The sequence below is a fragment of the Parasteatoda tepidariorum genome, chromosome 6, assembly GCF_982258835.1.
Source record: "Parasteatoda tepidariorum strain Cologne lab strain chromosome 6, Ptep-v5.0, whole genome shotgun sequence".
NCBI classification, from domain to species: Eukaryota; Metazoa; Arthropoda; class Arachnida; order Araneae; family Theridiidae; genus Parasteatoda; species Parasteatoda tepidariorum.
This window is the reverse complement of record NC_141760.1, coordinates 40957713-40984448: the sequence shown is the minus strand read 5'-3', so window position 1 is coordinate 40984448 and position 26736 is coordinate 40957713. Positions and strand designations below refer to the sequence as shown.

The 26736-nt window shown below is 26.5% G+C and overlaps 2 protein-coding genes across 13 annotated transcripts in view; both read left to right on the top strand.

The window, feature by feature from the left end:
* Vps16A (vacuolar protein sorting 16) overlaps window positions 1–5002 on the top strand; it is a 46559-nt gene extending 41557 nt beyond the window's left edge. For both annotated transcript variants that reach the window (XM_087165714.1, XM_087165713.1), the window contains 2 exons: window positions 4634–4737; window positions 4823–5002. In XM_087165714.1, the coding sequence (XP_087021840.1) occupies window positions 4634–4737; window positions 4823–4967 (249 nt within the window). In that variant the 3' untranslated portion in view covers window positions 4968–5002. The remainder of the gene's footprint in view (window positions 1–4633; window positions 4738–4822) is intronic.
* A 2559-nt stretch (window positions 5003–7561) lies between these two features.
* Window positions 7562–26736, top strand: part of LOC107454358 (cytoplasmic dynein 1 intermediate chain 1) — a 40702-nt gene continuing 21527 nt past the window's right edge. The window contains exons 1-12 of one of the 11 annotated variants that reach the window (XM_087165702.1): window positions 7586–7915; window positions 10947–11062; window positions 11158–11260; window positions 13763–13877; window positions 14737–14846; window positions 16296–16313; window positions 19193–19249; window positions 21190–21210; window positions 21303–21320; window positions 22238–22258; window positions 24825–25022; window positions 26277–26430. In XM_087165702.1, coding sequence (XP_087021828.1) covers window positions 10967–11062; window positions 11158–11260; window positions 13763–13877; window positions 14737–14846; window positions 16296–16313; window positions 19193–19249; window positions 21190–21210; window positions 21303–21320; window positions 22238–22258; window positions 24825–25022; window positions 26277–26430 — 911 coding nt within the window. In that variant the 5' untranslated portion in view covers window positions 7586–7915; window positions 10947–10966. Of the gene's footprint in view, window positions 7916–10946; window positions 11063–11157; window positions 11261–13762; window positions 13878–14736; window positions 14847–16295; window positions 16314–19192; window positions 19250–21189; window positions 21211–21302; window positions 21321–22237; window positions 22259–24824; window positions 25023–26276; window positions 26431–26736 lie in introns of all 11 variants that reach the window. The other 10 variants (XM_087165706.1, XM_087165703.1, XM_087165707.1 and 7 more) reach the window with 10 other exon arrangements.

Here is a 26736-nt window from a genome sequence, read left to right as displayed (position 1 = left end):
GAAAAAAATATTATTATTGAAAGTAATGTTGAAGTTTTGGATTTTATTAAAAGTAATGATATTTCCAGCATTAACACTTTTGATTTTGAAAATTTGTATACCAGCATACCACATGAAAAAATTATTGAGATTTGTGAAGGTATTTATGACATGTATTTATTTGATGAAAAAATTGATAGGTTTAACTGGTTAGATTTATGCAAGTTTAATCTTTTTGAGAATGTTCTTTTTAATGGTTTAGATTTTTATAAACAAATTATTGGAATTCCACAAGGTAATTCCTTTTCTGGGGCTTTTGCCAACATTTTTTTGCACTTTTTTGAGGCTAAATTTCTTGAACATAAAGTACTTAATGCTTTCCGATATATTGATGATTTGATTTTGTTTAATTGTGACGATTTTAATTTTATTTATACAATTTATCCTGGTGATTTGGTCCTGAAAAAAACTAATGAAAATTGCTTTAATATTGAATATTTAGATTTTAAAATTGATATTGTTAACAATTTTATTAAAATTGGTGTGTTTGATAAAAGAAAAGCCTTTAATTTTAATGTTATTTTTTTCTGCAACTTTAAAACTAATTTGTGTAGTAAAATATTCAAAAATCTTGTTTTTTCGCAATTAGTTAGGATCAAGAAAATTTGTAATAATGTTGAAAGTTTTCGAGAAGCTGTGGATAATTTTTTAAATAATTTGAGTAAAAATGATTTTCCTTTTAATTTTTGTAATGTTAATTTTTTAATTAAAAAAATGATTGATGGTTTTTAGGTTTTTTTTATATTTTTTCTTTTAACAGGGCGCAATTCTAGTCTTAACTGAGCAGCCCCAGTTAAGCATTCTATTAATTTATCTACGTATCTCATTCTCCTGACCTTTTCATATCATTTTTAAACTTTTACTGCGCATTATTATAGGGGGCGTTGTTTTTCAGTTTTTAGTGTTTTCTTTTCCTCCGCTTTTGAAGTTGATTCTTGACCTGTGACTGTGAGTTTTTAATTTTCTGATGATTTTTATTGATTTTCTTTTCGTAATTTGTTTATTCTTTTGAATGTATCTTGTTTTTCCTGGACCTCTATACAAAACCATCGGGGTACTGAGGGAGATATTTTAAGCTTTTGCTTCTCCCTCAAATAGAAATGGTTTTGTTTTTAATGGCTACCGGGGCCGGTACCCCCTGAAGACGTCGGCTTCGGTGGTCGTATTTTTGTTTTATTTCATTTGTTTTGTATTTAGTAAAAAATGTATTATTAGTGAGTTCAAACAGAAAATTGAAAAACGCAATAACAAAATCCGAAAGTTTTTATTTAAAATGTATTAAATAAATGCATAAAACTCGAAAATGAATGAAAATAACTTGCTAATTAATATTTTTATTCATTTTGCAAAATAATTGCATTTCGAAAGTGGTGTTACTGAATCTGCTGCGAGAATTTCTCAGAACGTGCTTAGCAACGCTGAATAAGCGCTCCACGGGAGCGCTAGAAGGTACTGCAGTATTATATTTCACATATAATTTTTTTACGATTGGATATCGATTCGAAATTGATATGCTTTCGGTTTCGACATTTGAGCTCATGTATGCCATAAATTCTTCTGTCGATGGTGATTGGCATGATGTTTTCAACTTTAGAAAATTTAAAATCCCTGGTTTTTTTTCTGTTACGTTATAGTTATAGCAGGGTGTTCAGCTTGGACAATTCTTTCCAGTTTTTTTGTAGCCTCCTCCCTAGCTTTTTCTTCCAACCAATTAAATTTGATTCAAGGTACCAGACCTGCAGCATATAATAAATCTTCCTGCGATTTCACATCGCGAAACCTTTCGCGCACGCCTTCTAAAAGAGCTTTGTTTAAGGTTTACAAACTGTTGTTTTAATAATGTTACTATGAAGCTCTTCTTCAAAAGAGCCGTCTTTTTCCCTTCAGGCATGACAATTTTAAAAGTCAAAGGTATTTAAACACGAAGTTAGCTGCGAATGCATATATATGTCACATTAATTTTATAAATTAAAAAAACATAAGCATTTTTTTCTTTTTTTAATCTCTTTTTTTTTTAGAAAGCTTACCGAGTTTTAGAAAAAAGTAACGATTTCATTCGACATTTCCGTTACAAATACTTGTACTTTTTCCCTTAAAAAGTAACGAAAGTACAAGTAAAAGTACTAAATTTAAAAAGTAACGAAGTACAAGTAAAAGTACGTACTTTTTACTTGTACCGGCGGTACAAGTAACGAAAGTAAAAGTACTGCCATATATGTTCACAGGTGCCCACTGTGCAACGTTAAATGAGCAACACTTCCGGCATCTTTTGAGGTGAAGGAACGAAAGTTCAGTACCTGCCGTTAGAGAAGAAAGGCATAAATAATTTAATTAATAAGAAAGGAAGGATTGAAATTTTAATGTTATATTTAGAATAAATATTTTTTGTAGTAAAATTTGTGACGTGATTTAACTGGTATCTGCATACTAGTTCTTAAAATAGAAATATTTAAACTCCTAATGTTTGAAAGTATCGTATCAAAAATATTTAAATCGTGGATATATTATTAAAAAATCATTTTTTTTTCTCTAAATAAATAAGAATTTTTGTATTTTTTTGATATTTCAAAAAAAAATATTCCTTTAAAACTTTCTGTAATTTTTTTAGGCCTAAGGATTCTGAAACGGTTTGAATTCAGTCTTTGAGTTCAAAGGAAAAATCTATTTTTAATGTGCAAAGTTCTCTAAGTCATTTTTTTAATGAGCTGGTATAATTACAAGTTTTCATCAGCATTGGCACGACAGCCCTCTGTGAGCCTGGGCCTTCCTTAGAAGCTTTTCCCATTCTGCCCTTCTCCCAGCAATTGTTTTCCAGTTCTTTACTTTTAGGATGGCAAAATCCTCATCCACACAGTCCTTTCATCTCTTTTTGGCCCTTCCTCTTGGCCTTTTATTGGAGGGGGTTGCATTAGAGACTCTCAATGCTGTTCTTTCTGGGCTCATTCTCACTACATGCCCGGCCCATCTCATTCTACTTAATTTAATAGATTTAATGATATCATCGCCATCAAAGATCTATATATTTCAAAATTATATCTTTTCCTTCAGTTGTCGTTATCGGGTATAGGGCCAAAGATGGTTCGTAGGACCTTCCTTTCGAAGGTTGCTAATAACTTCTCTTCCCTTTTTGTTAATGTCTTTGAAGCATAAGTCAAAACTGACTTGATTAATACCTTATAAAGTAAGATCTTAGTCTTTCTTTCTATTAAGTGAGATTTCAATAATGATCTTAAACCATAGAAGCAGCGATTGGCTGCGATTATTCTTTTTCTGATTTCAGGATTGATGTCATTTTGATAGTTTATTTCTGATCCTAGATAAGTAAAATTTTTTACAGATTCAAATTTAAAAGAATCTATTTTAAACAATTTAGGGATGGTTTCCATTGTACCACAATACATATATTTTGTTTTCTCCACATTCACTCTGAAGCTAATTTTTCTAGCTGATTTTTCCAGTGCCAAAATTTTTTCACTCGGTGCTGTCCTAGATCTTGCGATGATATCTACATCATCGGCGTATGTCAAAATCTGCATTGATTTATTAAATATAGTACCTGCAGTATTATGAGCATCTCTAATAACTTTCATACTTTCTTATTTATTTGTGTGGAGGCATCATGTATAATAAAAGCAACAAAAAAAATTTGAATAGAGCACAAATAATTGCAAAAAATGGACATACTGCAGTTTTAACTGTGTTGTATTTTAGGTGTCGTATATATATTTAGGAAGGCAGTTAATTCAATCTTAGCGAATTGGAATCCTTCTTTAATTTACTAACAAGTTTTGTGAAAATTTCGAAACTCTCCCTCACCTTATAAGCAACATTAAGACATCTTGATAACTTCTATTTTGCTTTTGTAAAATGAAATATCAAAGTATGTATGATATTTTTTACAATTAGTTACTGTTAATACCAGATATCTCTGTAATTTTTTGTTTTGAACAAATCGTTTATCATAATTATAAAAAATTAAATTAAATTGTAATTATAAAAAGTAAATATTTACTTAAAGTTATTTTTTGCATAGAATTATCTTTGAATAAACGAATTTTATAGATGTGTGTAAAAGTTTTCAATTCGCTTAAAAAGTTCTTGAGATATAACGAAATACACAAAAAGTAAAATTACATTAAGAGGTCCAAACTTAGGATCGCTCTCCTGACAAAGCTATTGTGACCATATTTCACAGATAGCAGTTATTCCCTATATTTTGGGGGTTAAAATCCGAATTCGTCGAAAAAAAAGAATGTTTATTCAGAGAAAGTACGTTTTTGTGTTTGATTTCGTAACTTAAAATATTGTCTGCACTAATTAATTAGCATAGTTGAGGTCACCCTGTCAAACCATTAAGATTGATTCCTCAAACGTGAAGGTCGGATCACTATATCATTCAGGGTGGTCCTTTTTTTACGCCCTGTAAGTATTTATATTATAGATTTCAATATTAAATCTTTTATTGTGAAATATACTATAGAAATGATAATCTAAATTTGAAATTAACTAGAAATTTTATAAAATATTTGTTGAATGTAATTTTAGTTATTTTGTATTTATTTTTGTTTAAAGTCATATTGTTTTTATCCTCTAGCCTTTTGTTGATGTTTGTGTGAAACATTCCAACATATTTGAAGCTAAAAAATATATACCAAAAGTAAAGGAGGAAAATCGTGTAAAATATTGCATAAAAGCAGGGTAAGTTTAATTTAAAATATGTTGAAGGAATAGGAAGATATAATTTCTGTTTTAGCATAACAGCATTGTTTTTATTATCCCACAGATTGCTGGAAGATGCTGCTAAAGCTGCTTTTGAAAAGAAGGATTTAGCATCTCTGAATCAAATTCAGGGAATGTGTGGTGTCATGGATAGAACTTTGTCAGATAAAATCACTATGATGATATCACAGTTGTCATCGAGGAAATAAATTATTTTTAATAAATCATTAGTTTTTCAATGAAACTGTTCTCATTATTTGAATAAAAAGTCAACGTTCAACTGAATAATACTTTTTTTTATGTATTTAACAAGAGATTTAGTACTAAAGAAATCATTTTCATCAAATAACTTATGATTATTGAGACTGTTGTTCCCTAAATCTATATAGTGTTTTGTGATCGCTACTATTTACATATAGTTTTAGAATCCTTGTAAAGAAAGTCAAAAAGCCTAAACATTATATGTCAGAAATCAATATTTAAGCAATTAAAAAGCAAAAAAAAAAAGCTCTCATAATCTAACATCACTACAGTAGAATACTGTGCTGAATGCATCAAAATCTATTTTATTGCTCTAAGGAACAGAAAAAATTTAAATGTTTATGGAAACATTCAAAACACTTCGAAATTTCATAAGGCAATCAAATTGGTTTTATGTTTATCATCCACCTTTTCACTATTGACTCTACAGATTTAACAGCACTGTTTTTTTTTTTTTTAAAATAATTTTTAGACCACAATTTTTACACTTTTTTTTACATTATAGTTTAAAACGGGAAATTATTATTTCATGATGAGATGATTTGAGGAATCATAGCTTTGAAACATTCTTTAAATAAATAAATGAAGTAATATAGTTAAAAATATTGTTTAAAATTTGAAGATGAAATATGCTTAAATTGAATCAAGTAGAACAACGAAGTCAGCGGTGAGTAAGCGGTTGGGTTACCACTTTGATCAGCCTGCGTAGGGACCGAGGGTGCGTGGTATCGGTCTTCATTAAACTCGACCTCGCGTGCAGGTTGTCGGGCTACCAAAGCAGGAGAGCCATCCTCTCTGCAGAGGATCAAGATTGGCTCGTCTGCGACCATCCTCAGAGATGTTTCCGAGATCGTCGGCAACAGCATTTTGTGCAACTCCACTGCGGCGTAATTGAAATACCTACCTATTTTAAATGGAATCAAAGTGCGCAAAATAGTTGAGACAACCATGTGACAAAGTAATGCATTTTTAAATTTACAAGAAAAATCGAGTATGAAGAAAATCTCAGCTAGATGGCAGCCTCATTTGCTCTCTGTGGAGAATAAACTGCACCGAGATTCAGAAATTGTTTTGAGGTTTTTATTTTGCCTATTCGACGAGTTATTGCATCGATGATAGTGGATAAACCATTGATACACCTCATCTACTACACGCCGGAAACAAAGGAACATTCGAAGAAGTGGATATTTCAAAGGAATCCATCTCCAAATTAGACAAAGACGGTGTGAAATCGGGTTGCAAGTTTCTGGCCAAAGTTTTTTGGTATGCTTGTTTGTGGAAACATCTTGATCGCTTACTTGCTGAAACGTCAAGCGATAAATGGGGAGTATTATGTGTTTTTATTCAGGCATGTGATTCTTCTAATTTGCGGAATTCCGCGAAATCATATTTTATATTCCCACAAAATTTTATCGGAATTCCGCTAATCTAAAATTGAAATCGCGTTACTTTTGCAACATTCCGTAAACCAGACATTTTTTAAAGAAATTACCTATATATGACTAGAAATATGTCTAAACATTTTGGAAAAAAAAATGGAGTACAACAATATAATTGGGTTTATTACCTTACATACCACCTATTTACCACGAATATTTCATTGCTGTTATTAATTGACTTGAATTCATATATTACATGATTATAAAATGATAGTTAAATGTATATATGTAATTATTTTATGCACGAAAAAATCCATTTTAGTAAAGCCAATATGTACATTGTATAAAATGATGGATTTAATTTTCCTCTTTTATGGATTTAATTTTTTTTTATTTTTTATTTCTTATAAAATGTTATTGTGGAAAGAACAATAAATCCATTTAGAGCTGAAAGGTCGTTTTTTAATTAATTTAAGGATTTTAAAAATCATTACTTGTATCATAAAGTATAACCATATAGTAATATTGAAAACTTCACCTCAAAAAATAATTGTTTATATAGCATGAGTAGAATGCTGAAGAAAGAGGAAACTATTTTTGAGAAACGTTTTAATATAAAATCTAATTATTTAAGCTGTGTTTAAAAATAAAAAATGTTCGCTTTTTATTAATTTTCTTTTTCTTCGTATTTTTAAACACTGACTTGGCAAGAATCAAAATAGTTATTAAAAATGATTTGTATTTTTTATGAGTGATTTATTTTTAAAAATTTATATGTGATACAAGTTTTCCTTTTAATTGAATTTAAAAGTTAGACAAAATAACTATTACATAAAATACACTATTGTTTAATAAAGAAATATTTAAATATCAAGAAATGTATATTCATTAGTAAGAATTTAAAAAATAGCGGTAACTAAGAATCAAAAGATTAATCGTTATTAAATTTTTTTCTTCAATTCCAAAAATGAAGAGCATATAATTCTTTTGAAAACCAACCATTCGCGTATTCTTAGTGTGAACGCGTGAAACTTACGCCACATGATACCAGTTTCCATAGTGCGGATCAAACAAAAAGTGCGGAAAAGGAATGCACTTTTACATAGCGTTAGTATAAATAAGACTTGAAATATTTACTTTTTGACTCATAAATTATTTATTTAGTTGGCAACACCTGTTTGGTTTTCGGTTCTAGGCGTTTGGTCTGCTGCCTGCTGAAAACATAAACAATCTTTAATTAATATGTGCTGTTTCTAAATTTCCAGAAAATTGAATATATGTTTCCTCAAAAACATTGTTTTACAGTTTCGGAAAATTCTTGTATTGTGAAATATTAAAAACCATCGTTGTTGATAAGCGGTGACGGAACGATAAATTAACCAGAGAAACTTAGAACCATCTTTGTTAACTGTCCTGTTTATTATAAATTTTAAAAACTTGTTTTTTGAAGAACAATGTTTTATACCGCCTCTAATATTTGATTATAGCAGAAGAGTTTTAAAGAATTTTGATTTTTAGTAAGTGTTTTATAACAATAAGGAGCAAACGCAGTTTATAATATAAATGACGTTTTTTACTGATTATCATTTATATTTCGACGTACATTGTTTCTCTCGTTATGTATTTAATAAATGGTAAGAAATGAGCTGCATTTGTTCTGTAACAAGTAAGACTGAAGTTAGAGTGCCCAACATCCATTCTTATAAACTCGTAATATCCTTTTAAATATTCGCCTCCTTTCTTCTTTTGAAGTACTAGGAAATGATTTTTCTAGTTAATATGCAAGTTATTTAAAACTATGAATTATTCGCGAACAGTTTAATCTTAAAAAGATCATTAGGTTAGGCTAACCTTGCTATATCACATCTTTCAAATTAGTAACAGCTTTGTTTCAAGTTACTAATTACTTGTAGGTTATGATATGTGCTGACAATAAACATAAAGATGAATTACCCAATTCAATTATGCAAAATATATAGTTTGAAACATATTTATTATTAGCATATGTATTATTATGAGCTGTTTTCTCTATTTAAAATTTTGTTAAAGTTAGTGTTTCTTTTTCCAAAGTGGTTAAAAAGCAACCTAGCTCTTCAAATTGCATTTTAGTGTTAATAATATGTCAGTCTTGGCTTCATAGAATGTATTTTTTAATTTTGTTGTATTTCTTTAGACTTAGTAAAAGCATTTTTGCATTTCTCATTGTTGTTCTCCTCTCATCTACCTCTTATCTAAATTGAACTGGTGTTAAAATATAAAATGAGATAAATGGATGTAATTAATATAAGGTTGGTGTTAATCGGTCAAGTTATTGCTGCAGAAAAAATAATAATGAATAAAAGTATTGTAATGTGATAATTATTTACAAGTAATATAAAAAGACATTTTGTTATATTTGCATATTATAATGCATTGAAACTTCTTGGGAGCGACCACTCTCCGTTTTACAGTAAAATGGTAGTTGGAGTTGGCCATTCTTAGAGGTTATCTCCATTGACTTCAAAATTGTTATCCTAGGTACATTATTTTTTGCAAACGATTTTAATTTTAGTCAGTGTTATTTTCTTCTTGGGGAAATGTACTTCTGTTGGCGTCATGAAAAGATGGAATCGATTAATAAGATTTAGCGTCTATAAAAAGGCTTCCAACTGATATAATTATGTGTAAAAATTAATTTAGCAATTATGTATGATAAAGTTATTTTAAATAAATAAACAATTGTTTTTTGTTTAACATTGTATTTAATTTTAGATCATAAAAATAAGTTGGGTTTAAAAAATGAGAAGAGGTTTGTTTATTTGAGAAGCTTTTTCTTTCTTAAACAACTTTTTTTCTAATTTAACTTCCAATTCTAAACGTAAGTTAATGATTGCATGGTCTTTAGTGCACTCTGACTGTAATGTGAGGTATCGCCTGAAAGAGCTCTCTAAATAAGAGCCTCACACAAAGTATTTTGAATGCATTTTATTATACTTATTTGGTTTGTTAAATTTTTTGTTTTGATATTTCTCCAGAACAATTATCTCTGGGCTTCTGAAATTTGGACATCAGCAACTTTAGCCTCCAATTTGAAGAATTACTTAACATTTTCTTTACAGCTAATGAAACAAATACGCCAGAATAACAACCTTCACCATGCTAAGGAGCAAACGGTTAAAAAATCTAATTATTCCGTTAATGTTTGAAAAATGTTACGTTAATGTTTGGTAAATGTTTGAAAAATGATTTCTCTCATTAGTTTTATGACAAATCCTAACCTTAAAGTTTCTAAAATCAAAGTTAATTACGGACAAACTTCCTTGGACTCCCACTGGTGCTGCAGCCAAATCTCGTGGAGCAAGACAATAATCCAATTTTGGACAGACTGCATTATAACCCTCCTTGCAGGCTTCCTTCTCGTAAAGCAGTTTGCCTGCCCTCCATTTTTCCACTTACCGCTCCGGCCTCAGTTCATTCTCCTTGCGGCTCCAGTCTTGGTTCAACCGCCAGTGGCTCTGGCTTAGTACATTATCCAGTGGCTCTGGTCTAGTTCATCATCCAGCAGAATACATCATCATCATTAGATAATACTTTATGAAAGTGATAAAACAATACTAATTGAATATAAATAAACTTAAATACACATAATTCAACCCAAAAATCTCAGTTTAAAAAGATAATTGAAATTTAAGAAAAATATTATTATTGTGAATTAATTTAAAACTTATAATAGTGACACCACCTGGAGGCAAATTATGTTTTACACCATCAAAACTTAAAAAGAATTCGCTAATAAGCAGAGCTAACCAGTGCAGCCATCTATTGAGGAAATAAGCGAGCTATTTCCATTGAAAAAGCAAACCCATCTTTAAAAGTATTTATTAAAAAAAAATTAACTAAATTTCTTTTTATTACATAAATGAATAGATATGTCTCCTACATACACTATTTTTATCACTGTTATTAAATAACTGCAATCTGCCTGGATATTCTAAAATTCCAAAATTTATGTATTAAAAGTTAAGAACTTGTAAATTTGATTAATATAGCAAAAATACACTGCTACTAACAATTGAATATAAGTGAAAAAATATTCATAAAGTTTTGTATGCCCTAATATATTCTTTGTAAGAACAGATACTCCTACCTCCATCCTAATTAAAGGCACATTCCTCTGCTTTTGAAATAAAATCTATTGATCTTGTACACTAAAAAAAGTGGGTTCTTTTTAAGTGGGCCAATCCGAAAAAAAAAAAAAAATGGGCAATATTTTTTTTGAGGTTTCCCTCTTTGGCAAATCCTGTCAATAATTATTAATGCTCTTTTTAGTGGTTTGCTTTTTATTGAAAATGTTGAATGCTTTTTATGGACTTAATTATTTTACAAAAAAGTATTTCAGATCAGAGGTTTTAGAAATGTATTATTTTTTTTTTTTTTTATGTAGGGACTGTATAATGATTGAAAAATAAACTGAATTTGTGAGATATTTCTTCTATAAAAATTACATATATTTTGACTTATAGTTTTTTTTTAATCATTAAATTACTACATTTTTGATACATTTTGCAGGTATTTATTAAATATTGACAATGTCTGATCGGAGACAAGAATTAGAACGGAAGAAACAAAAGCTTGCTTTGATTCGTGAGGAAAAAGAAAAGAGAAGAAGAGAAAAAGCAAAAGAGGTATGCATTTAAAATAACCATGTATTTTATACACATAATAAAGGAAGTGATATCAAATGTTGCTATTATGATTAAAAAAAAAAAAAACATTTTAGGCTGAAGAGGCGTCAAAGACTCAAAATGGTGCTGCCAAACCTGATAAAGACTTGCGAGCTCAAACAGAAGAGTTATTAGAATCTTTAGGAATTCCAGCTAGTGGTAAAAATAATTTGTTTATTATCTATATTTTATTTTTAAAAGAGCCATTGGTCTATATTTAGAGCTGTTTTTTTTTTTTTTTTTTTTTAACGTACCACTTGTCTAAACAATCTGAAAGTTATTACTCATTTTCTCTCATACTGAGCTTAAATCACATTTTTTAAAACTATTTACAGTGTGCTTCTAATTATTTATGTATTCAACTACTATTGAATACAGTTCTAAAAGTCCAGACCCTTATTATATAAAAGTTGAATTAGTAACCATAGATCTATAAATTACTTTTGTTTCTATTATGCTTCAGGCTCCTTTTATAGCAAATTTTACACTTTTTCACTTTTGGTGAAGTCAGTGTCCTTGAAACTTGCACAAAATTTTCAGTTTCTTGCAACTTTAAGTTCACGCCCAATATGTGCCACATATATTTTGCTTTTTTTAGGTGTTACTCATAAGTATGTGTTCATTGAAATACATACCTTCTTGTTACTGTAGGCATGAGCAGAAGTTAAAATGTTAAAAAAACAGCCTTATTGTGAAGATTTTTCGAATAACTTTCGAGGCAAGGGTCAACTGAAAGTATATATGTCTCAATAGTTAATGTGGGAAGGCAGTAGAACATAAAATAACTCTCAGTACCATGGTTCACTCACTTGAGAGAAAATTATTGCCACATGTTAATCTATGTTTTTTTTTTTTTTAAATTTTTTTTATTACTAGAGGATTTACAATTTTGATCTAAAGCTTTTAGATTTCTTTATTTTTTTTTTATTTGTTTAATTTTTTTTTCAAAATATAAGGAAACATGTGTCTGATAGTTTTGCATCATAACTCATCCTAAAAGTTTCAACGATCTGAACATTGCCAAGAATCCAAACTTGCCTGATTTGTTTGATTTATATATATCTAAAAAACTTTTTCTGTAGTTCATATTGTTTTTTGAGGAAATATTCAGTTAGTTTTCCAGTTAGTATCCAATAAATCAACAATCTTACAATTAGTGCATTGTTTCAAGGCAACTATTTTAGTAGTTAAGAGCTATGACAATGAAAACCTGAGAGAAGTTGAAACAAAGTTTTTGTGTTTATTGACAAATAGCATAAGAAAAATGGCAACTTAGTGTGGGGAAATAAGGGGCAATTCTAATTTGAAAATGGCATAATGAACATTTATTATAACTTCTAAGTTAAATTTCCAAAATCTGCTGAAATGAATACTGTTTGGTATTGACAAAAGAGTATTGCATTTTGAACTTGTATTTTTACCTTTAAAGTTTGCCTGCTCTAAAAATAAAAGCCAGCATTTTAATTAATTTCTGTAATATATTTTAAATTTTCAAACTGATACTTTTATAGATTGACGTTTTGATGTGTGTAACATTGTGTTTACCCTATTGAATCTGAGTTCCAAAAACATATGAATTCATAGTTTTATTTTTATTCAAAATTTTACCTTATTTGATAAATCAAGATGTTTATGATTTTCTTTTCAATTTTTTAAAACCCTTACATGGCTTTGTTATTTAATTAAAATTAAATTAATATAGAATATTGCCGCTACTGATTAAAATTTCTGTATAGTGATTCACAAAGTTTTCACTTAACAAGAGATCAATTATTTAGTTTAAAATATATTTAAGCATGTATTGCTTATGTTCTTATAGCATGTAAAATATGACGGTTATTTAAATTATTATTTTTTAAAGTTTTTTTTTAAGAAAGTAAATATTTATTGGCCTTCGAATTAATTGTTCTTTTTTTTGGAATCCAATAATTTTTTCAGCAGCAAATTGCTTGAAAAAATGTTGGAAATATATTTTTTTAGTTAATGTCCCAATCTTTTGTAGATACAAAGTAGGTAACTTACAAGATGATGATTTATTTGTGTTTGTCTTTAATTTAATTGTTATAAGCAATTCCTTGTGTATAGAAGCAATAATTTTAAATTTCTAATATTTTATCTTTTTTGTGACATTTTCATTTATTTATTTATTATTTTTTGTTAATTTTTTTCTACCTGTATTTTTTGATCTTAAAACATTTCAGTTTCGCTTTAAAAAAGCTTTTTTGGGGATAAAAAGGTGTCAAAACGAGGAAGAAAGAAAAAAATAAAAATTATAGATATCTTAGCAAAAATAAATAATATTTTAATAGATTTCTTTAAAATAGAAATTTCTTCCATGAAAAGTTCATATATTTGTGTAAATTTTAAACTTTCCTATAAATTCATTAAAATGAATAACTAACTGAAGGTTTTTTCCTTGCTTTAATGTACTAGTTTTCAGTATACTAATGTTTAAGATCAATATAAATACTTAATTTTAATTATTATAATATAAACTTTGATTTTTAAATATTTTCTTAGATGTCTGTAAAAATTATTTTCCATGTAGAAAATTGAAGTTTGTTAAATTGAATCATAAACTGTAAAACTTTTCCTTATTTAAATGTGTTTCTAATTTCTCAGCATCATTTTAAGTACTGCATGTTTTATTCTATAAAATAGAATCACCAGTTTCTCGTATTGGTTCATCTCCTCGATCTGCCACTCCTGAGACGAGAAGTTCACCTCCTGATAGTCAGCCTTCATCTGCACCCCAGTCAGGATCCTGGAACCCAAGGCATGATGTTTTATTCCATATTTTAAGTTAAATGTCTTTATTATTATTGTATTAAAAAATAAGAATGAACCTTAAAGTCTAAAATTACAGTTTTTAATTTTTTTAACCACTAATACATCTGTCGGAATATATTACTTTTAGAGTATATTCATTTGTCAAAATTTTATTTTACTGGTGACAAAATCTATAATATGTCTTATTAACATGTAATAAAGTTTAATTTTTATGTTGTTACATGCACTGTTTAATGCTATTAACTATTTTTTGGAGTCTTTAAAATGAATGTTTACTTGTGTGCTTAAAACTGACATTGGCATATAATTGTAGATCCAAATGTCAATCACTTTAGCTAAGATTTCATCTTTAACTTAAAGATTTCATTTTTTATTTTGACATTTAAAATTTCGAACAGTAAAAATTAATTTAGCTGTCTATTTGTATTTTTACTTTTTAATTGACATTTTAACTTGCAACAATGAAACAGTTCTAATTATAATAAAAACTTTTGATGTCAAACAAAACTATATAATAATTTTTTTGATGTAAATTTTATGTTATTTATTTTGCCCCCTTCTCCAAAAAATCCAAATATTTTTGAGCAGCTTTCTAAAACAAATACAGTTTAATGCAAATGGGAAATTTCGGTGTTGCTGAAGAAAATTCTGACGGCAACAGTTCAAAATTTAAAAGCCTGTGTTAGGTGTCACAATTTTTTTTTTTATCAATAGAGATATGTTCTGTAATTTATTTTTTAAAAATAGATTCTGTTAAGAAATCTTTTCCTTCCCAATTTTATTTTTAATTTCAGTTAAATTTTTGCAATTTAAAATTTTATAATTATTTTAATCTGTATTTTCAGGAAGCCATGTCTAACATTAGTTAGTGTTAACCAAGTTAATATTCCACCTAAAGAAAGAGTAATTTATAACAAACAAACTCAAACTGCAGCATCAGGCCAAGACAGAGAAGGTATTTTAAGTTTTTATTATTAATAATTTAATCAACATCTTAAACTTATTGTAATGAAATATTTTGTTCCATTATTATATTTCATTTAAGCAATTTGTTTTACTTTCATACTCTAAATTTACATTTAAGCTCTCTGAGTTATTGTTCCGATTCTTTCCAGCACCATAAAATAAATTTTCCTTTAGTTATTCAATGAAAAAGTAATGCATGGCAGAGAAATTTCTGTACAGTTTTGCCTGTGTCTCAACGTTTTGATGGTTAAAGAGTTTTTTTGGACCCCATAACAAAGATTTTAGCTTGTATCTTACGGATGGAAAAATCATTTCTGTGCTTACTGCGTAATTGAGTTTGTCATTTAGATCTGAATTTGGTCAATATTGATTCACAAGAGTTTGTCATTTAGATCTTAATTTGATCAATATTGATTCACAAGAGTTTGTCATTTAGATCTTAATTTGATCAATATTGATTCACAAGAGTTTGTCATTTAGACTTGAATTTGATCAATATTGATTCACAAGAGTTTGTCATTTAGACTTGAATTTGATCAATATTGACTCACAAAAGTTATTTACAATACTGTACTATATTCTTAATTATTAAAAAAACTTTTCTCACTTAAAATACTTATAGATCTGAATTATCTTATGTAAAAATTATACAAACGAATGAATCGATTTAAAATCGGAGCTTGGGTCAGTTTTGTTTTCAGAGGCATAAATTTTTTGTTCAGGTCAGTCAGTGAAAATGGAAAATAACTGATGGTAAATTTTAAATGACAATTAAAGATTTTTTAATATTTTTATAAAAAATGCAAAATTGTTTGCAGAAAGATGGAAAATTCTTATAGTGTCATTTTTCTTGAACAATAAAACTAATTAAAATTATTAAAATTGTATTGTGAGTTTTATTTTATTCCATTTATAAATAAATAGTTGCCTCTTATATACCCTTAAGTATTTGAAAGATTTTAAGCTAATTCAGTTTTAATAATTAAGAAACATTTTATTTTAAATCCTAGAACTATTATTATTATTTATTTATTATTTTTTTTAGTTGTAGAATTTGGCTTTTACTATTTAAAATTCCATCTATGTTTTTAAAAAAAGTTTGTTTACTTTTTATCATTCATTTTATTGTGGTGTTTTATTTGTGTATCAAAATTTTAAAATTAGGCTTATAAGTTATTAGATTAGGCTTATAAGTTATCTTAATCTGAACCTATTAATTGTCATTTTGTATCAACAGTTTGTGATCAAAAGTGTTTGTTCAATTTTTGAATTTAACAATTAGTAATTAATTTAATTACATTATAAGAGAAATAATTTCTCTTATAATGTTTCACTAAACTATTTTAATATTGGATAGCATTTTTATCCATTTTTAATGTATAATATTCTCTATAGCTAGTTATTTAAAAAAAATAATGTTTTAATTTTGTACATGCAGCTCCTCATGCTCCTGGTGGTGAGTGTGACAAACCTACCTTTTACATTAATCGAAGTTTACTGCTTTTGCATGTTCAGCAAATTTTCTTCTGTGCTTAAAGTGCTGCTCAAAAATATTTGTTTTTGCTTTTTATGCATTATTTTTGAAGCACTAAAGTAAACTTCAATTTTTTTACTAGCATGCTTTACAGCTTTATATATTTGTATATTTTAATATATCTAGGTATAAGTATCACTTTTAGGCTAAGAATACAGTTAAACCTCTCATGAAATTATATTAATCAAAATTTATTTTAACTGTATAAGTTTCTTGTTTAAAAACTTCTTAATGATATATACTATTGGGATTATTTAAATTTGTTAAAAAAAATATTTTTAATGTTGACAATATTAATATAACACCTTATTGTTGGAAATATAGCAGTTGTTATACAGTGTTCAATGAGCTGTTATTCAGCTAAACTATTTTAATAATAATAAATTTAGATAGATAAATAAATTTAGCATTTTAATATTTTTTAAAACATACTATTAAGAAAATTCTCGGAGGTTTTACCACATATAAAACAATGCTTGCCTCATGTTGAGCAAAATAAATAAATATATATACCCGGTAGTAGAAATTCACTTGTATGGCATGTCTCAAAAATAATTAATAGTGTTATTTGCCATCTCACTTTATTAAAGAATCTTGATAGGGTGCTACACAGAACTATTTTTAGTTTTCAATCTTTAATTTTGGTGCTAAAATTCTAATTACTTCTTCCTCTGAAAATATGTTGGTCAAATGAATGCCCTTAAACTTGTTGTGTGAAGCTACTCTTTAGAGGCTTTTTTTATTTGATATCTTACCATTCACGTCTAACATATATAGATTTTTGTTTTATTTATGAATTTAAATTTGTTTTATTATTTTACTTTTTTATAAAAAAAAATTAACTAAAATTTGGTACAAATTTTTTTTAAATTTATGTATTAGATGTCTATCATTGTAGGAAATTGCAATACCTAGCTAGTGGTGAAAATAACCATTATTACAATTTTATATCATGACATAATGATTTAAAAGATATTTCTAATTGTAGATTTTTTTTACAAATAATTTTCTAAAATGAATTTCGGTATGCAAAATTGTAATGTATTTTTTTTTAAACATGTAATGTGTGCTATAAAAAAAGAAAGCTTATCTGAGCTATACAGTTCTACTCTTTTTAAAATGTATAAAAATGTAACAAAAGAGAAAAAGACATGTTAAAAGTTTCCATTGTGTTTAAATCTGAAAATTAATTTAGACACCTTTAGATGAAATTTCATCCAATTTTTTTAGTATTAGGTAATTGAATTAAGTATTGGTTTAATATATCTGTACCTCTGATTCTGTGTTCCCATTAAAAATGTTTTTGATTTTATTTAGTTTTGAATAAAATGTAAACATGTTAAGTAGAAAAATTGGTAAAAAATGTAGAATTATTTTAAATGAGTATGAAATGTTGTATTTCTTTTTTTCTCTTTTACAATTTATGGCATTAAAGGCAAAATTAAATCAAGCATTTAATTTTGTTTTTTTAATAAAATAAATTAATTCATAAAACTGCTTTAGATTTGTTCAGAGTCATTATAGATTTTGTTACAAAAGTGGGTTAATTGGTGTACTTTTGGTGAAATGTTTATCTTAAGCTGCTTTTGAAAATTTCTATTTATAGTTTCAAGTATTTTATAATTATTGCTCTTGACCCTTTCAAAAGTCAATCTATAAAATGTTTTAAAAGGGCAAAATTGCAGCTCCAATTATCAAATCATTTTACCATAGCTGGCAACTTATAATATTTTCACCAAAATTTTTCATAGTGGTAGTTGAAAAGCAAAATAAATGCATCCAAGTTATTAACAATTTTTTAAATTTTGCCAAGTTTTTACACATCTAAGGCGTATTCTGCTGGGTTCTTATACTCTTTTTTACATTTTTTATATTGTGGTGGTTAAAATTACTTTAAACTCAATTTTTTAAACCTGGAATATTTTATTATAGCGTAAAATTGGCTGCCACTAGAAAATATCATTTATAAATAATTTAAAAGTTGGTAGGTATGCATTACTATAATTAAATAACATTGTCTTTTTATTTTGCCAAAGATTTTGAAATTTGTTTTTAAAATTTTTTTTCGTCTCTTTTCTTTTAATTAGTCTTTTTTGAGTGGTTTAAATCAATAAATTATTTTTTTTGGCATTGCTTAAATCCCACAATTGCTGCTTATTTCTGCGAAAACATTTGTATTTAATTATAACATTTATCGGAAAATATTTTTTTACATTGTTAATGAATATACAAAGAGTTTTTATTTACTTAATTATATTTCTTGAATATATGACAGACTCTACGACTTCTAATTATTTTTCAATACTCATATTTGAAATAGGCTTATTCTTCCCCCCTCCCCAATAAAAATAAATGTTTATTATCCAGTAATAATATTATTCAGTTTTCAAGGAATTCTTATTTATTCTCTTAAATTTATACTTTAATTAATTAATACCTTAATTATACTTCAACATTCTTCAAGAATGAGGTCACCCTATCTCCCAATTATCAAAATTTCATCTAATCCAATTTTAATATTACTACCATTTCTAATATTGCTACTATTATTCTTGTTAGTTTTTTTTAAGGCAATTATGGTAACATTTTCTTTATGATTGACTTTAATTGCCATAGTAGAGCAAATGAATTTAAAATATAACAAAGTTAAATGAATTTACTTTAAACTATTTGAGAATAAAGGCTTAAAAATTGATTTAATAATACTGTAGTCAGCGTACTCTTAGTATATTGGTTAATTTACATTGCTGTTCTTTTCATGCAATTGTGAATTTATTTCTTTGTTTCCTTTTCAATGCAAGGCTCTCAGAGCTCTTCTCCTTATAAGGATAATGGCTATCATTGGAGGACACGTAAAGGTTTGTTCTTCTAAGATAAAGCTTTAAATGAAATGATAGTTATTACAAAATTATTTTATGTGAATCTCAAACATTATCAGTCATAACACAAGAATTCTTTTTATCTTAGGGTTGATAGGCATTGAATTTGAAAGAAGAAAAAAAAAACAATTTATATTAAAAAAATTTTTTTTAATTAATTGGCTGTTTTAAAACTGCTCTGAATCATTTATTTAACAGTCACACACATTTTGGTTTATTGTGGCAAACAATATTTTTTGGTAAAAATATATATATATTTTTTTTTTCATGAGAAATTATTTTAGTATTCGTTAGTTTTTTGCCTTTATGATTTTCGAGAGGAACACTTTTAATTTATATTAAAAAAAAATATTTATACTTTTATTTATTTATTGTTTCTCTTCAGTTTTCAGAATTTTTTTTAAAAACACTTCAATTTACTTAAAAACTTAATACTCAACTTGAAACTTCAACTCTTGTCAGTATCTCTATATTTTTATCATTATTAAACTATCTATTAGTTCCCCTATTGCATGGTTTCATACCTAACAATTCAATTTTTTTTAATGTTATTTGATAGGGTTAGTGGGTAAAGAAGAAATATTCTCTCATATGTGCTCATTTGTGAAAGCTGTTTTTAAATAACAATACAGAGTTATGAAGTTTTTTTAAAAAAAAAAACCCTATAGAAAAGTTTTAAATTCAGGTTTTTCTTAAAAGGTTCAAATTTGTAATCTATATTTTTTTTTTCAATTTATAAATGACGCTATTTTTAGCTATGTTTTCCAATTTGTAAACCATAATTTTTTTAGTGTTATTAACTCGGATTGTTATACTTTATGTAATCAACTGTATTAATGCTTATTTTACTGGTTGAAAAAATGCAGCTTTTGGAATATCAATTAGATTTTTCAGTTTCCTTTTTATAACACTATTGGAAAATAATTAGGCTACTACTTAAAATGCAATACTTAAAGGTTGATGATTACTTCACGCTGGTCTTGGATTGTTTCTTTTTTACTTGTATTGTTTTGTGCATTATGACTTATAATGAACTTTCAACTAATAATAAAACTATGCCATTTTTCCTTCTCCAGATTCTTAATGTAAAATTAACTATAAGTTTAAGCATTGTAAAATTTTTAGACTGCTGAAAATCTGCATTTTTAGATTTATTGAGAATGTAATTAAAAAGTTAGTTGAAACTATTTTTAACTGTTTAGACATGTAATTTTCCTTTCCTGCTATTATTTTCCTGTTATTTCTTACCCACCCAGGTTTACAGGGCTTTTCTCTGATTGGACGATAAAATATTTTAGTGAAAGATGAATCAGATTAGTGTAATATTTCCTGTGTTTGTGTCACTCATACAACATTTCCCTGAAATTTTTATTATCTGATCACTAGTCAGAAAATAAGCCTAATGATGTTTGACTTTTTAAACACATCATTATAATACCAGAAGTCCCTCCTCAAAATTTTTTAACTCGTTGCTGTAAAACTATTTCAAATTTTGGTAAACATAGTGTGTAGTTTATTATTTTCCTATAGTATTTTCACTGTTCCTTAATAAAAGTCCTCTCTGTAAGAAATGCAGTTTTCATGATATGCATGAACTTGTCTGTTAACTTTTTGTTTAATGTAAAAATTAATTTCCAAAAGATGATTATTATTTATTTTTCGGCTACTGGTAAGAAATGAATTTAAACTGAAAATGCGAGATATGTGTTTTATGTTGTGCTGAAAAATTCTCTGTGTTGCTTAGTTAGTTGACTGAAACAGAATTTGATAAACCGTTGCGATTTTTGTTTTTAAAAATAAATTCTAATGATAAATGAGGTGCGGAATTTTTTTGTTGTTGTTGATCTAAGGAATATGGTTTCTTAATTGAACAAGTTAAATTACTTTAGTAAGTGTAATATTTTTCTTTTCTTTTACAGCGCATCCTCTTGATTATTATGGTGAGTAATTTCTTGTATTATATTCTCTGAATTGCTTACTTTCTGTTTTTAATATATTGCAGTGTTTATTCTAATTAATTTCATTTTGTTAGTCATTCATTGGGATGAAGGTAAACATTGTTTACATTTTCTTGTGTGAATTCCAAACGCTTTTAACATTCTGAAATGTTAATTTCTTTTTTAAAAAAATAATAAATAAGCCTAATTATTTATATTGTAATTTTCTGTAATAAATATAAATAAGTAATTTTATCTTGTATAAATCATTGATTTATTACTTGCTTTCATTTCCATTTTAACCTACTGAAAGTGAACATAGTATTTTATTAGTGCACACTAAAAAATGTTTAAAATATTTTAATTCAGCTATTCAAATTAATTATCCATTATTGCATATATAAATGTACAGTGATTTTTTTTTTTAAACATTAAATTTCAAAAGTTATAGGTCACTATTTTTTTAAATTGAAACTTTAATAGAATTTAAAAATTATTGTGAAGTGGAAACTTGCTTAAAAATGTACTTTTATATGATAGTTTGTTTTTATTGTTTGCTATATTTTTATCAAGCATTTGCATGTTACTGTAGAGTAGTTTTTTTTTCTCTTTTTATGAACTTTAAAATTGCTGAAAAGGCTTACATTTTGATAAGACTCTTAATTTTTCTCTGCTCAAGAATTAGTTTTGCTTAATTTTCATATCTTGCTCTTTAATAAACAGCAGTTGTTTCATAAAAAATTTTTATTTAATATATGAAAACTTAGACTCTTAAGTTTTAATTTGGGCAATGTTTTTACAGACTTATAATTTTTTTATGCATTAATTTTTACAATTTTTAATGTAAAATTGTAATAATTTAATATTTTTAAATAAGTAATGAGTATGTTTTATATTCACTATCACAAAGTTATTGCTTATTTTATTGAATTTTAAATATGTAATTTTATGCAAGATTTGTTAGAAATAAGTAATTTTCCTGTTCTTATTCCAATTCTTCCGGAATCATTAAAAAAACTCAAACCTGTAGAATGGGATGATGAATTTCAAGGTAGGTCATCTACAAAACCCTCTCCTCAAAACTGTTAGTGACGTTGTGACATGCTTTGCTTGTTCACCATTATCCTTTTTCTATTTTTTTTAATAATGAAAATAATAAATGCATGACCTTAGATAAAACTAGAAACTTACTTTTTAAGTTTCCCTCTTAACAATAATTTCTAGTTTTTTTGTGTCTTTATACAACTGTTCTCGTTCTATTATTTAATGGGAAAACTTCCATTTTTCTTTTGTTTTCCACATTTTAATTTTTATTATTATTTTCATTTATTTAGGTTTTCATTGATTAGAATGTGTGAAAAAAATCTATCATAACTAAAATTTCTTCAACATTTTATTTCAAATATTCAATATTCATTGTATACTAATATTCATGTCTTTCATATGGAGTTGTTCAATTATAACATAAGCATGTTTTTTATGATTTTGAACTACCTCTGTTCTTCTTATTAAATATTAAGTAAATTGCAACCCTTTACCCCATTTTCACATTAGATTTATTTTTCAAAATTTAAATTTTTTTTTCTGTTTATAAAGGATTTTTGTGATAAAAGAAATTTATGATAACATGATCTTACATAAGCTTTTCTTATTAAATTCTCTTTAAACAGCAGAAATAAGCTAATACCAAATACCCTTCCCCCCTAAAGTGCTTATGTATATTTGAATGGCCTCTATGTTTTAATTGATGTATCTTCTTGCGTTACTAAAGTAATTTCTTGAAAAAAATCTCTCTATTCAATCATTGATTAAATTTCATATTAGAATAGAAGCATCAGTCATATATTTATTTAAAATAATGAATTTTAATCATAACTTTCTTTAGAACTTGCAGAATAAAAGCACAAACAACAAGCACTTGGAATAATATTTTATACTTGAAATAATACTTTTGAAAAGCAGCAGGATTGAGATAAGATTAAAGAAGAAGAAAAATTGTGTTTAAAGAATAAATTGAATGTAGAGGAAGAAATTACTAATTAAAAATATTTGAAACATATTTTACTGATTCAAAAGAATAAAAAAAATTGCTTTAAGAACTTAAGATCCAACTATTAGTGAAGTTAGAAGTAGTTGGATCTACTAGTGAGAGTTAAATATTATTTCTTCAGAACAATATGGCTTAAAACTCTGAAAAAGAACCTTTGGTACGCGAAGAAAATTAATTAGATAATATTTTTCTGAATCTTCATAAATGTATGTTTTCTGGCTTATTAGTTGTTAAAGCTATATCCTTTTCAAAGTTTAACATTCAAAGAGAAAAATGTTTGCAAATCCACGTAACTTTAAAATGATCTTTAATTTGTAGTATTTATAGTGTTTTGTTAAGATTGTAGTTTATCTACTCTTGTAGCATTATTTTTATATCTTGAAATACTGAGAAAAACTACGAAAAATGAATGTGTTTTATTGAATTATAACTAGTAAATTAACATACCTTGCATAAAAATGTTATTTTTCATTGTGAATATGACATCACACGATATGAACAATTTCTATCTATATTGTCTTATCATAATTATCCACATCTCAACTTTTACTTAATCAAAACATGAGTGTTAAGTTTATCTTTATAAAGGCAAGTTTCTTTAAATCCATATTTAATAATATTACATAGCTGCTAATTCTACTAGATTTTGCCACTTCCTCCTGCTTTACTGGTTTAATAAAAATTCTCCTGGTTTTTATTAAGTTTATAAAATTCCCTAAAATTGAGCAAGTTTCCTAAAAAAATCCCTATTGAAATAGAATATTTGCTCAAATTATTGCTTTGCTTGAATATGTAAATAAATATTACAAATACATAATGAAGCGATCTTCATTTATAAAAATAAATTTTTTTTTGTACCAAAATGTTCATTTTATTCTTATTCAGGACTCCCTTTTTAAATTAATTAAAAAAAATTTAACTATCTTTGATGAATTAAGTGGCTATTACTATTCAAAATTATGAGTAAACATAATACATCACATTTCAAGTTCATTTAATGTTAATAATAACTGGAAAATGTTGCAGTTTTTCTATTTTGTTGACTGTAAAAATCCCTATATGTAAAATATTTAGTACATTATGCCAACATTATCATGAAATTTATATTTTGTGAAATCTACTGGATTTTCTCCTACCTATCCATGTTGACAGCTATGATATTATATTGCTTATTTTAATATGAAAACATTTGATTCTTAAAACTTATATTAATGTTGTTATAATAATAATGTGTTTTTAAGAAACACAAAACTGATATGAAACACTCAAATATTTATTAATTCTTAAGACATCTTATTACAGTAATAAGAATGTCTACACCTTTTGAACATGAAAAGTACATCCCTACTTCTTTCCTGATCTTGGTTTAAATTTTTTCTCCTCTTATTCTTTACCTGCCATTTTAAACCATCTGATGAAGTAAAGCAAGTTCTATTCAAAATGACATGTTTTCATTTTTTGATAAGTTTTTTAATAAGATTTAATAAATATTTAAATAATGTTTTATGATTGCTGTGATATGATTGTTTAACAATTATTTTTGGTTAAATATTCTGCATATCCACAGTTTTGACGTATGCTGAGATGCCGGGGGAAGATGATGTTGAAGGATCTTCTTTGGCCTCACATGATTTAGATACTCCCCCTTTGTACACAAGTCGCCATCATCCCCTCAAAGGTTTACCCCATGTTGAAATGGTTCGCCCTGCACAAGACACAACTGGACTATCTACATCAGTTGAATTAAAGAAGGAAGAAAAGAAAGGTAGTTCTTATTTTAAGCATTTTTGAATATATATGTTAGAAAGCATAGTAGGAGGCTTTTTCTTAAAGCATTTGTTAATTTTTATTACAGAAGAATATGCTAGGATAGTTTTAATCTTTTATGGTGTATCATTTTTTCTACAAAAATTATTGATTATAATATTTTTTCTCTCCATGATGTGTTACATATTTGCCTGCATTTAGATTTTTCATTGTTATGAATAAAATTTTCTTAAGGTCTAAACTTATGGGTCATCAATTTTTCTCAAAAAAACCTTTAAGAATCTTAAACAAGTGGACTGACATGGCATATAAATATTGTCCGACCTATCGAATTGTCTAGAGTTTCTTATTGTCACTGATTTTAAAATGTTTTTTTAGTGAAACTTTTTCTTATGTTTTTGCTTAATTCTGTATCTCTAATGCATGAATATTTTCATTACTTATGTTTTTTTAATTATTTTAGGAGTAATTGTTTTTTTTTAAACTAGAAAAAAGCAACAACAAAAAAAGAACATGAGTACTAAATTGTCTAATTTTTAAATTTTTTTTAAAAAAAAATTCTGTTTAATTCACATTGCGAAGACTTTATTTTTACAAAATTTTATTACAGACAAAATAATGATTATCAGAAAATTTGAAGCTTTAAAGTATCACAAACATTAAATATATATATATAGAGAGAGAGAATTTTTGTCTGTAATTTTTATTAAAATTAAGTGTATTTTTGCCTAACATATTTCTTCTAAAATATTTTAATTTACATAGTGCAAATTCAGTAATTTTTTTAAACAATATATTTCCTTTTAATTTGAAATCTTCATAATTTATACTATTACCTATACTATTGTGCTTATTTTAAAAGAGTTGATTATTAAATTCTGATTAAAAAGTTTCCTCTCAGATTTTAAAAAGTGATTTTTCTTAAAAAAGGAAATAATACTACATTTTCCTTATGAGAAAATTAAAAAAGTAAATGGCAATTAATTTGTTTTTGTATGACTGTGTATTAAGTTTTTACTTTTCATTTCATTTGAACATCATTTATATTATAGCGCATCACATTCGTTATAAAATCAAAATAAAATATTATTTTTAATTATGTTTATATGTCAAAGTATACAAAGACTTATAGTTGAATAAAATTAACTTATCTTAGAAACAATTTTAATTATTACTTTGCTTTGCATAATGACTGATTATTCATTAGTAATTTTACTTAAGTCGAACGTTAAATGTGTTAAATGCTTTTTAGTTCGTGATTTAAGTGAAGAAGAGAAGAAACAAATTATGCTGAGGGAAGATTTTCATCAGTTTTTTGATCGAGCTACTCGTATAATTGAAAGGGCTTTGTGGGAAGATCTTGACATTTTAGTTGATTACACTGGAAATATTGAAGAGCAAGATGGGTAAGATTTTGTATTATTTTATTGTAATTACTTTATGCTTTATTTTAATTATAATTTACTTATTGTCATTGTAAAATTCTTGTAATTTATTTAGAATGCCAAGTCAGTACAATGCTCCTGATACATAAATTAGTTTATTATGCCATTAACTATTCTGTTTACTGAATAGGTTTGTTGATATATGAATATACAGTACTAAAGTGGTTTATGACTTAACCAATACTTCTTCATAAGAGGGAACACTTTTAATTAATTTTCTAAATGAAGGTATAAAGCTAAATTGATAAGTTAGAAATCTTTGGGACA